We start from the raw sequence: 16,096 nt of genomic DNA on the forward strand, positions 1-16,096 counted from the left end.
TTAAATCACTAAGTGCCGCACTCAGGGTCTTCCTTACCGACCAATTAGGGACTTTCGGAGTAGTAACTTTTCGTCTCGTTGACTCCATTTTCAACTTATTTCCTTACTTGCAATCTCTCATACAAAATCTACAAAGCGACAATGTTAAAGCTTTTCTACTTATAAAAAAAATAACAGCAGTTATTTACAATCACAGACTACAAAAAATGACATATGATGACAGGAAGTTGGTGTTGCCATGAAATAAAGTCACAGACTATTAATACTAAAAAAAAAAACTATCGTTGATGGTCATAATTTTTTTTTTGGATATTAAAATCAACAATGTCATTATATTAATTAAAACGACTACATTAAAATTTTGAAGACTTTGAAATATATTATATGTTGTATACAGAAAAAAAGTGTTCAATTGAATTTCAGAGATAGCCCGCTATCTATTTTTAAATTGATATAGGTACAAGTATCACTATGAGTTCACACTGCACGAAACAATCACATAAAACATGTTGTAATTTGAAAATATTTTTTACAACATTTCAAAGTCTTCAACAAATTAACTGTTCCGATGTCGTATAAATACATATGTCAACTGAGTTATATGTTTTTTGTATATTGCTACAATGAAAACGCATTAGACAACATAATTAATGTTGCGACCGACCTAACGCCTCCAAATTATTATGATGAGAGTCGATTCTGTTCATATTCGCTTTGAATTCATCTCTCGTCTTCAACGACGGTGTGCTGGGAACTGATGAAATGTCTGATTCCATGTTACTTCTTTCTTTATTAATAAAATCTTCATCGGAACCATTTTGTGAAGGTTTACCGAATTCGGAATATGATAAATCAAAATTGGATATAGATTTTAATTTGTCAGACGTCTCTAAACCTGACGATAGAGATTTCGACGGCGATATCGGTGTTAGATCTAGAAAAAAATATATAATAAAAAAAAAAAAAATTGATGACTAATATTCTATTTTCAAATAAAAATAATATAACCGGCCAGTGTTACGAAAAAAAATACATTAATTATCTTTTTTTTGCGTGTGTATTTCGAAAAATGATGTTTCTAAAGAAAAAAATAGTTATTGTGAGAAAACTATAAAAGAAAGATATATGCAATCGCGGACTTTTATTTAGCATTTAAAGAGCTACAATTCGTCCATACATCATTTTTATGTAGGTCCTATAGTTTAGCCTATGTAAGCGCTGAAAGCAAAATTGTCCCTAATTTTCGCAACAAATTTTGAAGCTATATTCAAAATCTACTAGTCTTCTAGTTATTAAAAAAAAAAAAAAAAAAGGGACCCATCTGCAAGCACTTCCTTTCGATTAAAATAATTTTTATCAAAATCGGACCACCAGGGGCGGAGATTCGCGGTAACACATATAAAAAAAAACAGTCGAATTGATAAAAAAGTATAATAAAAAAGTAGGTTGTCAAAATACAATAGACTTATTTAAAAAAAAAATGTTTATTTACCTTTGACTAGTTCCGGCGTTTGATCCTCGCTGCGATCATCCTTGTGGTCTTTGGGCAAGGAGGAAGAGCGGGTACTCGGCAACATGCCCAGCACTCTTTAAAATTACATAAAAAAACAACCACCTCAACATTAATCCATATAAAACATGTCCCTAAAGGGGTTTTCTAAGCAGCAACCCCCCCCCCCTCCAGGGACTAGAAAAATGTAAAATTGATAAATGAAGTACTTCAATTAAGGTACATACAAAGTTAAATTGTATCTTTTTATTAAGAAAAAATGGACCAGATCTTAAAAAGTATTCTCTTTGGAACAAAAATGGAACAAAATTATACTTATCCCCTCTTAATCATGGTCTAACTTGATAGTGACGTCATATCTTTTTATACGAAAAAAAAAAAACAAGGAATGTGTATTACCTGGAGTTGCCGAGGTCTCCGAAGGGGGTGTTGGGTGTGGCGCGTGCGGGGGGCGGCGAGGGGCGGGGCGAAGCGCTGCGCTCCGCCCACCCCTCCTCCACCAGCGCTTCGCCCACCTCCACAGTGCCTTCTGTACAAACAACACCTTATACTTATTATAAATACTTAAATTATCATCAACCTGTCGTTGTCCCAATGGAGGGTCAGCACAATATGTACTTTTCTTCCATACATCTCTATCATATTTGAATTCACTGCCTTCTCTAGTCTAGTAAATTCTCTTTCACACAATCCATCCACACTTTCTTCAGTCTTCTAATATTGATAACTAGCTTTTACCCGCGACTCCGTCCGCGCGGAATAAAAAAAAAGCACACAAAATAAAAAAAAGTTCCTATGTCCGTCTCCTAGTTCTAAGCTACCTCCCAATCAATTTTCAGCTAAATCAGTTTGACCGTTCCTGAGTTACAAACAGTGTAACTAACACGACTTGCTTTTATATATATAGATACAATAAATAAAAACAAAATATTTGTTCGTTTGTCTCTGTACTGAAACGATTAAAAAAACAACTTTCACATAAAAAAATGTTTCTCTCTCACACACACTCTCTCTCCCTCCTCTCTCTCTCTCTCTCTTTGAAGAAAACTGAGAAGACATATTATTATGTGAACATTTCGATAATACTAACTTAAGTATGGTTACAAAATTTATATAATTCTTGTATAAAAGTATTTCGCAAGTTAATAAATGTTAATATAAAAAGAGATCGTTACCTTCAGTGACATCAAACAATTTGATTCCGGGTATCTCCTTCTCTTTATCTCCCACCATAGCGACTGACTTCTTGTACGTACACGTCTTGGACAGTAGAGGCTTCCAACGGGCCACCTTTAGAGAAATACAAGACAATTTTTTATGAAAACTAGCTATCGCCCGCAACTTCGTCCGCGTCCAATTAATAACTTTGTGAGTAGCTTCTTCCAGACTGTTCTTTACATATGTGACAAATTTCAACGAGATCCGTTGTACCGTTTTGGAGAAACTTAGTAACAAACATCCATCAATACATCCATACATCTAAACTTTCATATCTATAATATTAGTAAAATATTTATTATTATATTTTAAAAATTTTGAATTGCATGGTTTATGAATTGGTAATTTATAATAGAGTTTAAGTTTTCAAGGCTTTAAATTTACTAAAGTTAATAGCAATTTAACACAGTAATTACTTTACCTGTGTTAATTCTTCAAATCGTTCGATAGCTTGCGAATTCCAGCGCTCAGCGCCACCTGCAGGCTTCACACCAGCTAGGAAACACTCCATTGCCTAACCATAGAGAACGTGAGAGAAAAAAAAATTGAATATATTATAAAAATACTACCAAATTTTAATATATATTAATATAATCCGTAAACAACTCACCTGAAACCTGAGCCGAAGTAAATCAGCGCGAAGTTCACAGAGCTCATGTGTAGCGACGTATTCACTGTCGCCGTAATCTAAGAAGAACACATCCGCCACCTGCACAAAACATACATAATTGATAATAAATAAAATATTTTATATTCTAGATCAGTAGAAATTGAAAGTGTATATGGCAACATTTGACAGACACCCTTCAAATCAATGTTTTTAGCGGTCTTAGTGTGTAAATAAGGTCACATAGCCTTGAACCGTTGAGCTACGGCTCAACTACTAAATTGGCAGCCATCACGATGAGCCGTGAGCTGCAAATAACTATATGAGACGCAGAGCTTTAACTGATTCACAAGTCAGTCTAAACAAAAGTCATAACAATATGTAGATATAAATTGAACTGTCTGTGAGTCGGTTTACTGATCTGCTTCACAAATGTCAACCGTAAGCTGAATTCCAGATCACATCACATTGCAATTTTAATTTAGTTAACTACTAGCTTTTACCCACGACTCCGTCCGCGCGAAATAAATAATAGAAAACGGGGTAAAAATTATCCTATGTCCTATTCCTGGTTCTAAGCTACCTGCCCACCAATTTTCAGTCAAATCGATTCAGCCGTTCTTGAGTTATAAATGGTGTAACTAACACGACTTCCTTTTATATATATAGATATAGATTATGTGATGAATGTTATTCTAGGAGTCGAGAAAATCGAGTTAACTGAGCTCAAATAAATGGGAAATCGAAGTGAGGAAGTGAGTTTGTGGTGAAGCATGTGGTGGTTACCTGATGAGTAGCGTCGAACTCATTGGGTCGTATGTCGTGAACTCGAGCGCGGTACCAGCGCCCGTCATGACGAAACACCGCCGCCACCACTTGCCCCACACTTACTGTCTGCAGCTGTCATACAACACACACACATCATACACTTCTCATATATATTGACTAATAACACCAAAATAATATAGTAGTGTTTGTATGAGATATCTAAAAAAATCTTGGATATGAAGTTTATAACAAATAGTAAAAATAAGTTTCACTTATAAATAAACAATGACTTCTTTTATATAGAGATAATATATTAAGAAATTATTAACCTCTGAATGTAACTTCAGTAAAATATTTCAACTGTCTCAATAATTTTTATATTACAAGGTAGCAAACGAGCAAGCGGCCACATGAATTCGTCGAAATGGCGAATCGACCGCTTCCCATAGACATTCGCAATTGCAGATTTGTTGCCTACCTTCAATCGACGAAGGAGGAGACGCACAAAAAGAGAACATTTAACTTTCCTATGCATCTCCTTCATCAAATCCACCTCCCCTTCCCATCCTTTCCTTATAAGAAAAGGGGTGGGAAGTGAAAGAGGACTACAACTAGTCCTCCGGTACCACACTCATCAGACTGTACTTAGAATTACTTCCACTTGAGGCCTGTCTTCTGTGTGGTCGTGGTATTTCACTGAGCGAGGACAATTTCGTGCAACTGATGTTGTTGCTGGCGTTTACCACAGTAAAAAAATTGATGAAATCCGACTCAAAAAAACAACTAACTTTCATATAATTTACTGCAAAGAAATGACATTATCTGATATCTATGCTTATATACTTACCGCATGTGCAGCTCTATTCTCCTTATTAGAGTAATATTCTGTCATATGTGCGACGAGATTGTCCAGCTGTGCCACCTGCGGACCCACGAACTGCACCCAGAACCTCGACGGAGAAGATACCGCTGACACATACACCTCGATTGAGGAACTGCTCGCCTCTACGAGGTTAAAAATAAGTCGATGTAGTCGAGGACGTTTATTTCCTACCCATTTAAGTGAAATTAAATCGAAAAATTGTCATAGAAATGTAGGTGTTTAAACATTAGTCTTACTGTGACAGCTTGTTGCGTTAACTTACCATTTGATTTTTATTATAAACTAAACAAATATTACTAAAATATGTAATAGAATTTAAAAAAAAACTACTAATTACCATATAATATCATTTCACCAAAGTTTTATAATATAATATACTAGAAAATAAAAAAAAAACAAAAATATACCAATCCTTATACTATGCAGCTTACAAATACTAAAAAACAAACTCATTTACCCACACAAATATTTCAATTTCCATGAACAATAGGCAATATAAAATAATCAAATCTCCTTTTCCCATACTTTCAAAACATACTATGTTTTCTAATGATGTGCTTGCATACAAATACAAAACAAGTGCATAAAAAAAACATGCCAGTGATACAAATAAAAAAAAATATACAAGCAAAACTATAAAAATTCAAACCCATACATTTTCCCTTAAAAAAAACACCCTGTAGATATTTATCACACTACCTTCAATTAAATCGATGTTCGCTGGAAAAACATTGTTGCCATTTACAACTTCTTCATTTTCCAATTTATTTGGATCTGAGGTGAAATATTTTTTTTAAAAGTCTTCTAAAAGACGAAATATGTAATAAAACACAATAAAAGCTGCAATCACTGAAAACAGGCTTAACATATCTATGGTTGAAAGACATTTTCTTTAAAAAAGTAGATAAATTATTCAGGTATGGCAACACTAAGTCTATGGTCAAATACTGGTTGTAATTTTGACAGATACCTTTCAGCCATAGACAATGTGCAACAACAGGACGAACGAGCATGCAGTTAGTCTTACCAGGCTTACACTTTGCATGTCTGAGGGCCGGTCTACCTGGGGACTCCTGAGGTTGAGGTTCCGATGGTGGTGGAATAGTGACCCGAGGTGTCCTCTTTGATTGTTCTATTTCGCGACGGCATTTCTCCTGCGCAACCTGGACACACACATATTTAATCTCTCTGTTTAATGTTGTCTACAACATTGTTGTCTATGATTTACTCAAAAAACGTAGTTATGGAAAAATGTACAGTGATTCAAAAATAACTAGAGGAGTTTAAATGTAACTTACACAGTTCTCTATCAGATCCTTGGCAACCTGGATCTGCTCTTTTGTACCGCGGAAAGAGATCTGCCGCTGGGTGCTGCTCTCTGCAGATGGTGAACCTTCGATCTTCACTCGGGCGCCGCTTCTGTGACTTATGTTGTTTATATTCTCACCTCCGGTGCCTAAAAGCCAGCAAAGTTCATTACTACATAATACAAATATAACCCAGAAAAGCAGGGATAATAGATTTCCATTTCTCTACCACTTCCTATCACACTTTTCACCATCAGCTCACTACACATCCCAAATAAGGGGCTCAGAGCCTACCCTAAGTTAAAGATGACTAGGCCACATTTAACCATGCTGTTGGTATATTTCACACATATCTTAGATTTGTACAGGTTGCATCTCAATGTTTTCCGTAAGAACGTCTGATAAATGTACATATGTAAATAGAAAATCAAAAAACAACGGTACATGGCAGGATTCAAACCCAGGATCTGCACATTACAAGTCAAGGGGTTAACCACAGAGCCACTGACGCTCCACACTTGTCGCTTCTACGAAATCTATGTGTTCAAGTTTAACAATCACATCACTATACATTACCTATAATCCTGCCACAAGCCCATCCCGGCACCAACATTGTATCTGTCTCAATAACTGGCTGTTGTTTTATGAAGTCTTGTATAATTGTCTCCGCTATCTGCGTGGCTTGACCCCGACCCCTGATGATGCATACATCATACTCCTTGTCACTGAACTTCTTGAAATGGATCATTGCACCTGATTTACTCTCTATATCCTTTATATTAGAGCCATTTCGACCTGAAAAAAAAGTTCAATGGTCACTGTACCTTCTATTGATATAAACTAATTTATCTCTAAGTGATACTCCTAAGGCAGGGATGGTGAACCAATGACCACCATGATCCACCTATTTTATTATATTTGTAGATATATATGTATATGTAAATGTAATAAGTTTAATTGAAGGCTCCTATGATTAAGGGCTGATGTGCATGTTGACAATTTAACAGAAGAGGCTCTCAAAGCTTCAACCGTATAGGAAAATAGGCCGCATAGGTCCTTTTATTTCAGCAAAAAAAACATTTACACCTATACCTATGAATGTGTATTTTGTTTAGAGCATGTTAACTAAACTAAGAGGTAACTTTTAACACAAAAAAGTATGAGTCATCAATTTGTTACTTTGGCCCTTATTTTTTTTTTTTATAAGAGAAGGGGGCAAACGAGCAACGGACCGAGAATTATTCGATCCGTCGCCCATGGATATCCGCAACGCCAGAAGAATCGCAGATGCGTTGCCGGCCTTTAAGGAAGGTATACGCTCTTTTCTTGAAGGTCCCTAAGTCGTAACTGTTGTCTGTTTGTCCTTATATGTAGGACCCATTGTAATGTTTAATATGATAAATCTAATATATAAAATTCTCGTGTCGCGGTGTTTGTGGTTAAACTCCTCCGAAACGGCATTCCCGATTTTCATGAAATTTTGTGTGTATATTGGGTACGTCTGAGAATCGGACAACATCTATTTTTCATACCCCTATTAAGTTTTTTTTTAACTGCGCGCGGACGGAGTCGCGGGCGACAGCTAGTTCACCTATAATAATCAACCTTGTCAATTCAAGTGATTGTTTATGATTACTTTAAAAATTCAAGTATCAATTACAATAATTTTTGAGTCATTACTGTATTGAATAACAGCTTTAAATTTCAATAACCATTGAAGCATTAGTGGTTTTATATTTCAATGTGCATTTCTAAAAATTACATCAAGTTTAAAAAACATAGATATATCTTACTTATAATTTTATGATATCAACGTGTGTCACTAACTTATTTAGACTTTTATGAGACATCATTATAAACTTAAAACAGCTATTACTGAGAGATAGGCTACAATTACGAAATAATGCCAGTCTCACTCACTCTGAAAAAAAGCCTTTGATGAACTTGAAACTAGTCAGTGCCAACAGCGAATAAATTGTGCAAGTGTTAGACATTTTATATTTAGTTTAAAATGAATTATACAAAGTTTATTTAGTTATTGAGGTTGAAAATAAACTTAGTCACTGGCAAAAGAATGACTGTTTAAACAAATTATATCATCTTGCAACCTTGGATGAGTCAAACTTGTCTAAATAATTTAAAATTTATTCTAACAGTGCCTAATAAAACCTTACAAAGTAACTGATTACTTTGTGACAGATTTATGCATTTTTTATTTTGTTATACTCAATTTATTATATAACAATAACTAGATGTTGCCCGCGACACCGTCTGCTCAGAATTAAAAAAAGCTCAATAAGTAGCCTATATGTTCTTCAAGACTATGTTCTACATCTGTGCCAAATTTCATCAAGATCCAATCAGCCATTCCGAAGATTTGTTAAAACAAACATCCATCTATCCATTTAAACTTTCGCATTTATAATATTAGTAAGAAGTAAGATTTAAAGTATATAAGTTGAAATATTTTTTTTAATATTGAATATTATTTTTGTTACATAATGTTTTAATTAAAAATAACATTTCCTTTCATAACACTTATAGAATTAATTAGTGATAGGAAGTATCATTAATTAAAAAAATAAACAGGCAACTGATGTTTTAAAGTTTTGGCACTTCAAGCATTTATTTATTTATTTATTTTTTACATAAGAAGACCTTATGCTTAAACTTACCAATTAATGCAGGAACAATGCTTTTTGGTACAGACACTTCAATTGTGTTTAATTTTGGTGCTTTCACCGTCTTTTCACTTGTTTCTTCTTCTTCCTTTTTAAATATGTAATAAGCCACGAAAGCAGTCACTGTGACGATGGACAGTCCCAATGCAGCGGGCAACAACAGTTTTGTATTTAGAGGCATTTTACTGAAAAAACAGAAATAATTTTTTTATAAGCATTACACTGAGAGAACTAAATATTGATATACACATAACAGTGACATATTTTATAGATTATTTCATTACAGCTTAAAATTAAGGACACATACTTTAATATCCTTATTACGATCGTATTATCACAACGAAGTAGTGAAACATAAGGAAAACCAAGTTCTCCAGTGCCACTTTTTATAAATATTCAAAAAACGTAAATAATACGTTATATAATCCTAAGTATTAAAAAATACCGGTAACATTTATTCAGTTGAAACTTCTATTGCACATACAAAGTGATCTATTAGCAGCTATGACATAATTGCGAGAAAAGTAACATTGGAAAGTAATATGACACCATCAACAAGTAGGCCAAGAAAACTTAAATTTACCTTTATTTTTCACATAAAAGTTATCGTAAACAATTATTAACTAAATTATTCACAATGCAACTACCGCGTTATTAATAGCTATCGTATCAAAACAAATAACTCGTGTGTCGTATCGAATAGTTCGTATTGGAAAATTATACAAACGCGCTCTCAAAAACGGATATTTATTTGACTTTGTCAATGACTGTGCTGTCATGTTGACATTTTAGTTTTAGTAACTGTCAACCACGTTTATGGAGAGTGGTACTTTAAATTAATTTTATTAAACGAAATTAAACAATTTAGTTGTGTTAAAATAGGACGCCGTATTAAGTATTATTTTTTTTACGAAACAGCTGTTGATTGTGAACAGTAATTAAAACAAAAATCAAGCCGTTGGCTTTTCATCGATTTTCTGATCTAGTGTTTTACATTCTGTCTACCCTCTACCTCAAAAGTTTGATTGTTTGATTTTGAAAATGTTTCAAAGAAACTAACCACCTAAAACACATACGTAAATATATATCCAAATGTTTTCAAAACGTTGTAATATTTTGAGGAGACTGAAGATGTCTATACCTGAAATGTATTATTAAAAAAATGAATTAAAAAATGACATTTTATTTAGCCATTTCATAAACAGATTTTTCTTTGTGTTATCGAATTACGTATCATTTAATTTTGCTTAGTGTGATATTCTATGTAAACTTTATTAAATACGTACATTTATATTGAAACTTTAATAATTTTATAAAATATAAAATGAAATATGTTTACGTGTTCCCAAGTATTCCCTACGTATATTCAATCCTGTTGCTCCTAGAATAACAGTAAAAAATGTGAAATTCATGAATGTTATGTCAGTTCTGCATCTAAAAAAATGGCATGGGATATAACCGAAGGTAACTTTGACTAATATAGTTTGTTTTTCGTGATTTGGACGCCGCAATTTTCATGTCACCAATTTCTTATAACGCGAACAAAAGAAGGCATGCCTGTCTTACACGATTTGTGCTTAGGGTGGCAATAATTTTTGAAAGTTATTGGAAATCCCCATTTTCATACATTATTGTACACACTAGGCTACTTTTGTTAATACATAGCATTCAAACCAAACGTTCGGTCCGGTTCTTATTAAGAAATATTTATTGGAAAAATAAGTGGAGTGACACCGATTAAAACAGAGTTTATAATGACTTATGTGATAGCTTATCACTTCAAATGCAAATCACTGTTCGCCTATAAGATGACTAACTATTGCTATATTCACGATCACACGTGAGTTAAGCCCTTCTTAATTAATTAATTAATTTTTAGAACTCATCCAACTCCGAGGGTCTAAGAAACATCTAGAAACTACATTCGTTTTACTGTTAAATGAAATGCGTTACGTATCACATTTATCCTTTCATCGTTTTACTAATTTCTTAGGACATCATAAATCAGGAATGTTTATTGAAATAAAAAATTAAATACAACCTAATTGGCATTGAGCGTGCGCCCCAATAAACATTCACAGACAGATTTGTCATATTTTTTATTATCTTTGCATCACGAACCCCAACATGATCAGTTCGTGTAGAAAGCCAACATGCAGCGGCCGTATAAACGTCGATATCTCCGCTCAAATAATATGCATGAGGCGTTTCACGGCGGTAATTACGGTCTTATTTAACTTGAAAGTGTAAAGATTAACTGAACTATTAAATGCTAACTAAAGTGGTGAAACTACCCGCATTTCTGCGTCAAACTTTTCTTCTGACCTCCGTCTATTTTTTCTTTTAGCTGTCTTAAAAACACAGATAAGGGTTGCCTTAACTATTTTGCATTCTTACTTAAATCCAAAGGTCTATTATTTGACCTTTTAGATTCTGAAATGAGAATGCAGTATTTTACAGCTCTCACTTGGTTACCTCAGAAGTATACATCTTTTGTAAGTCAATATTAAAAGATTTTTTCAGATTTCGAATACGTGATAACAAAGAAGGAGCCACCTCGGGTATGCTTCGGGACTGGATTACAGCGAGAAGTGCTACCACAATCTGGCCCCTGCTTAAATCCTTTTATGAGACGTATCGCTAGAGAGATCCAACCCAATGTGGGTCCGGCCTCTTATAATGAAACTCGAGACGCATTTTCCCGTATAACACAAAGGGTAAGCATTGTACTAATTAAATTTAGAATATTCGAGAAGCATAAAGGAAGCTTTTCTACAAAACTTTGTCGTCACGATTAACATGCTCAACATAAGTACGAAATTTAATAAGATCTTTAAATTACTACAACGTAATAACGTATTAATTTACGAATAATAAATTAAGAAACATTTGTTTATCGCTAATTTTAAACTTTTTTTATAAAATATTAATAGATATACAGCAAGCTATATTACGGATCGAAAACACCACGTTGGAAGGAAAAACATGAATATCAACCACCGCCGAGGGAAATCCCACCGGAAAAGCCTATCCCGAAAAACTGTGCCCCATTCAACTCCCTCTCCAAAAGGAAACCGTTATTCACACCTAAGGACTATCCCGCGTAAGATACCTGATATACTTAGTATTTTAAGTATGACGAAGAAAAAAATAGAAAAGCCTTTTTATTTAAAAGAAAATGATTTAGTCTCAATTACTCACTGACTTAATAGTTTGCAATTTTTCTTTTGTTCTTAGACCCTGCGACTACTATCCTGAATGCAAAAGGAAAACATTAAATTTTGCCTATAGTTTCTCTGGCAAAAAAACATTAAGATGCGCGGTTGAGGTATGAATTTATATTCCTAAGACTGAAATAAAATATACATATCCTACATAGCCGCTAGATACAAGGCCGGATTATCAATTTATAATGGTATATAAAATTTTCATCGTCGACTTGTACCTATATTAAGTTCTCATTTAAGTAATTGTCGTTACTAACTTTTGTTACTTAGTTTTTATACAAATCTCTTAGTAACGAAGAGTTTGTTTTCAGATTAAATGTGTACCGTACAATTTGGATGTTTGTGCCGCGTGTGGACGGTCATGCTCCGCTCAGGGTGACTATTGGCAATACGAAAACAGAATATTCCTTTGCAGAAAACATTATTCCAGATTTTTCACGCATTGCCTAGCAAAGTTCCAGGGTTATAAACTCGCTGAATTCAAGGTAAATTTTCGGTACATATTAAAGCAAGTATTATGCCCTTTAGGAGCAGGTAATATTTTGAATTTGGATTATTTTGTACTTTTTTATATATTTTGTTACAGCCAATCCGAGATTGCTTTTTCGCGCATGCCCATAATAGCTGCAAGGCCGCATTGAAGATTATGAAAGTTCAAGAAATACAGAAAAAACTCAGAAAAGAGGCTTATTTAGACTTATACTTCCCTCAGAGACGTCAGTGTAGTAATCATTAGAAAATTTAAACGTCAATGACGTCTTAATTACTATTTCTAAAATCTAAAATTAATATAATGTTAATTTTTTCACATTGTTTTTTTAATATAGTTTTTAAACCGTTGTGTAATTTTGATTTTATGTTCCTTGACAGAGGAGAATGAACAGTAGTATTAGTACTGAAAATCTACAACTATTCGAAAACGTACCCCAAAAAAGTATTTTTTCTATGTTATTTTTTTAATAAATGTTAAGTAAAATATTAAAACTAGGGTTGGAATAGTTTAATACATTTTTAGCAATCTTTTCTGAATGGCCACACTAAAGTTATCTTGAACTAAAGTTGTCTGCTATGGTATCACCAAGTACTACAAGGCTAAAAGACACCGATATCCAATGCCTTAATAAATAAATAAAAAAGTACTTCAGTGGAAGAGTTGCTGTCACTGTCACTGAAATAATCAATCCTGTTGTCAAAGTTTTTGGCGGCAACAGAAGTAATCAGACAATAATCAGCCGAAAGTTATTAAAAGTTATATTTTACTTTGTAGGCTTCCTTAACTCGTATTATAAACATAGAATATGGATGAGAAAGATGATTTGTCACAACTCGAAGAATTATTGTGCGCAGATTTGGATGGTAAACAGGAAGAAACTGAGAAAAAACCACCGTGCTTTAAAGAAGTGAACATTTTCGAAGAAGCGAATTGCTTAGAAAATATACCAAACAGTAGTGAATCCTTAAAAGCCTCAGTTATTCATAATGGTGACACTGACTCATCTGACGATGAAGAAAAAAGAAATTATACAGAAAGAAAATATAACGACTATGGGGCAGAAGTGAAGAAATTGCTAGATAATAAGGAAAAAGATCAAATAGACAAGAAGTTAAACTTTGAAGTAAGATTGCGTCAGGCTAATATTGATGTAAAACTAGCTGGTCATAGTTCTTTCTCAAAGAAAGCTGTAAATAATCATGAACAAAAAACGAAATACATTTTTGGAGCTCCCGACACTAATGGTAGCAATAATAAATACAAATCAGATGTTTTTACAGATCCTATATTCGGCATTCGTATCACTAGACCACTTGTATCAAGTGCTGCACTGCTAGATAGAATGCAAGGCAGAGAAGCTGTAAACATGCTTCGAGTTAAAAGATATGTGGAAAATGAAGATTTGTCAAAAGACTGGGTCATTGCTGGAGTTATAGTAAGGAAAAGTTTACCTAAAAAGTCACAAAAAGGTAGCCAATTTTTAATTTGGACTCTCAGCGATCTTAAAGATGATATAAAAACTATTTCAATGTTTTTATTTCAAAAAGCTTATCATGAATTGTGGAAAACAAATGAAGGAACTGTTGTAGCAGTTTTGAACCCTAATGTTTTGGATAGGTCACAGAATAGCGCTGACCAGGCCTGCCTCAGTGTGACAAGTCCTAACCAGGTGATGATCCTTGGAGAATCCAAAGACTTTGGAATATGTAAGAGTAAAAAGAAAAATGGGGAGCCCTGCACAGCTGTCGTGAATATAAATAAATGTGAACATTGTGTATACCATGTAAAGCAAGAATATCAAAAATTCTCCAAAAGGCAGGAATTACAGTCTTCGACTATGGGGAAAGGTCTTGTTAATTTGCAAAATAAAGTCTTAGGTAAAAATACTGTAATTTATGGTGGCAAAGCTTATTCTGCTTTACCAAAAGCCAATAATAAAAAAATAAAAGAGAAAGATCAAAATAGGCTAATGTCATTAAGTGATTACTACAAATCTGAAAGTGACAGCAACTTAATGAACAATAAAGCACCATATGGAGCAGGTTCATTGAAAGGTAATACCACAACATTACATAGTCCAACAGCACAAAGAATCTCAGATTCTGTACGACTTAATAAATTAACACAGTCTAGTTCAAATTGTAACTCAAAAACAGAACTGAGTTTAGCTGAAAAGGTGGCAAATTCTCCAAAACTAGGCAGAGGATTTAACTTGAAAGGCAATGGTAGTATTGATCTGAGTGTTTCATACAGACAGAAAACAGCAGAACAGATTAAGTTAAATGCTATAAAACTTATTCAAAGAAGTGGCGGTTTAATGAAAACAGATCCAAACAACATCAAGGGAACTGAAGCAGGGAAAAAGAGAGCTTTAGATAAATTAAATACTTCAGGTACTGATGAAAATGTATGCAAAAAAGTTAAACCAAATGAAGATAAAAACTTCAAACCAACAATGTCTGAACGATTTAAAAAAATTCTTGAAGCAACATCAGCTCATCAGAATCTAATTCAACAACATGAAGACGATGAGCAAGAAAAATACTTTAATAAACTTGAAAAGAAAGAAGCTATGGAAGAAAAGATGTTGAATACATATAAATTAGCGTGCAAAGCTGTGAGGTGCACTAAATGCAAGTATACAGCATTTTCTGCATCTCAACTTTGTAAAGATGAGAGACATCCTCTTAAAGTATTAGATACATTTAAAAGATTTTTCAAATGTTTGGATTGTAGTAATAGGACAATTTCTTTGGAATTATTGCCGTTACATTCATGTAGTAACTGTGGAGGTTCAAGATGGGAGAGAGCAGCAATGATGAGAGAAAAGAAAGTAGCTCACTGTGATAGTTTGTCTATTAGAGGGGAAGAGGAAACTTTTATTGGTGGAGTGACTACTGGCAAAAATATTAATTTAATGGTTCCTGACTCATAAAAATATTTATTAACTAGCATGTAGCTTAAATTATTTTGTGATCTATCTATAATTTTTAAAATAGGCTTAAATCATTTCTCTTTATAAAATTACTAAACTCAAATAATTTTTTTGGGAGGTTTACAAATTTTGATAATAATTTGAAATGTGTGAAAATCAATTTCTCTCTCGATTTATATATATCGACGCTGGAAAGCGTAAACGCTGTAACCCCGAACGTATGAACTTTACAGGAGAGCCAAAAAATGATAACTCGTGAGCTGATACACCTACAAGCATGCGGTATTTAGCAATGTTGTGTAGTTTGTGCTAACCTATAATAAAATCATTATCGTTTCTTCCTAAAGTTCTAACGGTGTGAAAAACATATTTTCGAGTTTTCAAGGGTTACAGCGTTTATGCTTTCCAGCGTCGATATGTTCAAAAATGTGTAAATGTCTTTTGTATTGTTCAAGTAATTTATATTG

General features: G+C 33.6%; 3 protein-coding genes across 3 annotated transcripts; 2 read left to right on the plus strand and 1 right to left on the minus strand.

Moving 5' to 3' along the window:
• Positions 1-577: 577 nt before the first annotated feature.
• LOC106711298 (tudor and KH domain-containing protein homolog) lies at positions 578-9,729 on the minus strand. The gene is made up of 13 exons (XM_045681218.1): positions 9,558-9,729; positions 8,969-9,159; positions 6,870-7,088; positions 6,285-6,442; positions 6,014-6,149; positions 4,951-5,108; positions 4,122-4,235; positions 3,339-3,437; positions 3,150-3,242; positions 2,686-2,800; positions 1,910-2,039; positions 1,493-1,587; positions 578-934 (listed from the first exon to the last, which is right to left on the minus strand). The coding sequence occupies exons 2-13, from the start codon at positions 9,153-9,155 to the stop codon at positions 648-650; spliced, it is 1,791 nt and encodes a 596-aa protein (XP_045537174.1). The 5' UTR covers positions 9,156-9,159; positions 9,558-9,729; the 3' UTR covers positions 578-647.
• Positions 9,730-11,123: 1,394 nt separating this feature from the next.
• On the plus strand, positions 11,124-12,950 carry LOC106711309. Its single transcript, XM_014503610.2, has 6 exons — positions 11,124-11,191; positions 11,498-11,691; positions 11,908-12,077; positions 12,212-12,302; positions 12,513-12,686; positions 12,788-12,950. Exons 1-6 carry the CDS (start codon positions 11,128-11,130, stop codon positions 12,935-12,937), a joined length of 843 nt encoding a protein of 280 aa, XP_014359096.2. The 5' UTR covers positions 11,124-11,127; the 3' UTR covers positions 12,938-12,950.
• A 450-nt stretch (positions 12,951-13,400) lies between these two features.
• LOC106711303 (protein MCM10 homolog) lies at positions 13,401-15,640 on the plus strand. The gene has a single exon (XM_014503602.2). The coding sequence runs from the start codon at positions 13,500-13,502 to the stop codon at positions 15,627-15,629; it is 2,130 nt and encodes a 709-aa protein (XP_014359088.2). The 5' UTR covers positions 13,401-13,499; the 3' UTR covers positions 15,630-15,640.
• Positions 15,641-16,096: the final 456 nt, after the last annotated feature.

Source organism: Papilio machaon, chromosome 15 (genome assembly GCF_912999745.1).
Source record: "Papilio machaon chromosome 15, ilPapMach1.1, whole genome shotgun sequence".
Taxonomy (NCBI): domain Eukaryota; kingdom Metazoa; phylum Arthropoda; class Insecta; order Lepidoptera; family Papilionidae; genus Papilio; species Papilio machaon.

Coding starts and splice junctions, on each gene's coding strand:
- LOC106711298 (XM_045681218.1), bottom strand. CDS start 9,155: ATGCCTCTAAATACAAAACTGTTGTTGCCCGCTGCATTGGGACTGTCC. Junction 7,089..8,968: donor CATTGTTCCTGCATTAATTG/GTAAGTTTAAGC, acceptor CTTTTTTTTCAG/GTCGAAATGGCTCTAATATA. Junction 1,588..1,909: donor GGAGACCTCGGCAACTCCAG/GTAATACACATT, acceptor GTAATTTTAAAG/AGTGCTGGGCATGTTGCCGA.
- LOC106711309 (XM_014503610.2), top strand. CDS start 11,128: ATGCAGCGGCCGTATAAACGTCGATATCTCCGCTCAAATAATATGCAT. Junction 12,078..12,211: donor ACACCTAAGGACTATCCCGC/GTAAGATACCTG, acceptor TTTTGTTCTTAG/ACCCTGCGACTACTATCCTG. Junction 12,687..12,787: donor ATAAACTCGCTGAATTCAAG/GTAAATTTTCGG, acceptor ATTTTGTTACAG/CCAATCCGAGATTGCTTTTT.
- LOC106711303 (XM_014503602.2), top strand. CDS start 13,500: ATGGATGAGAAAGATGATTTGTCACAACTCGAAGAATTATTGTGCGCA.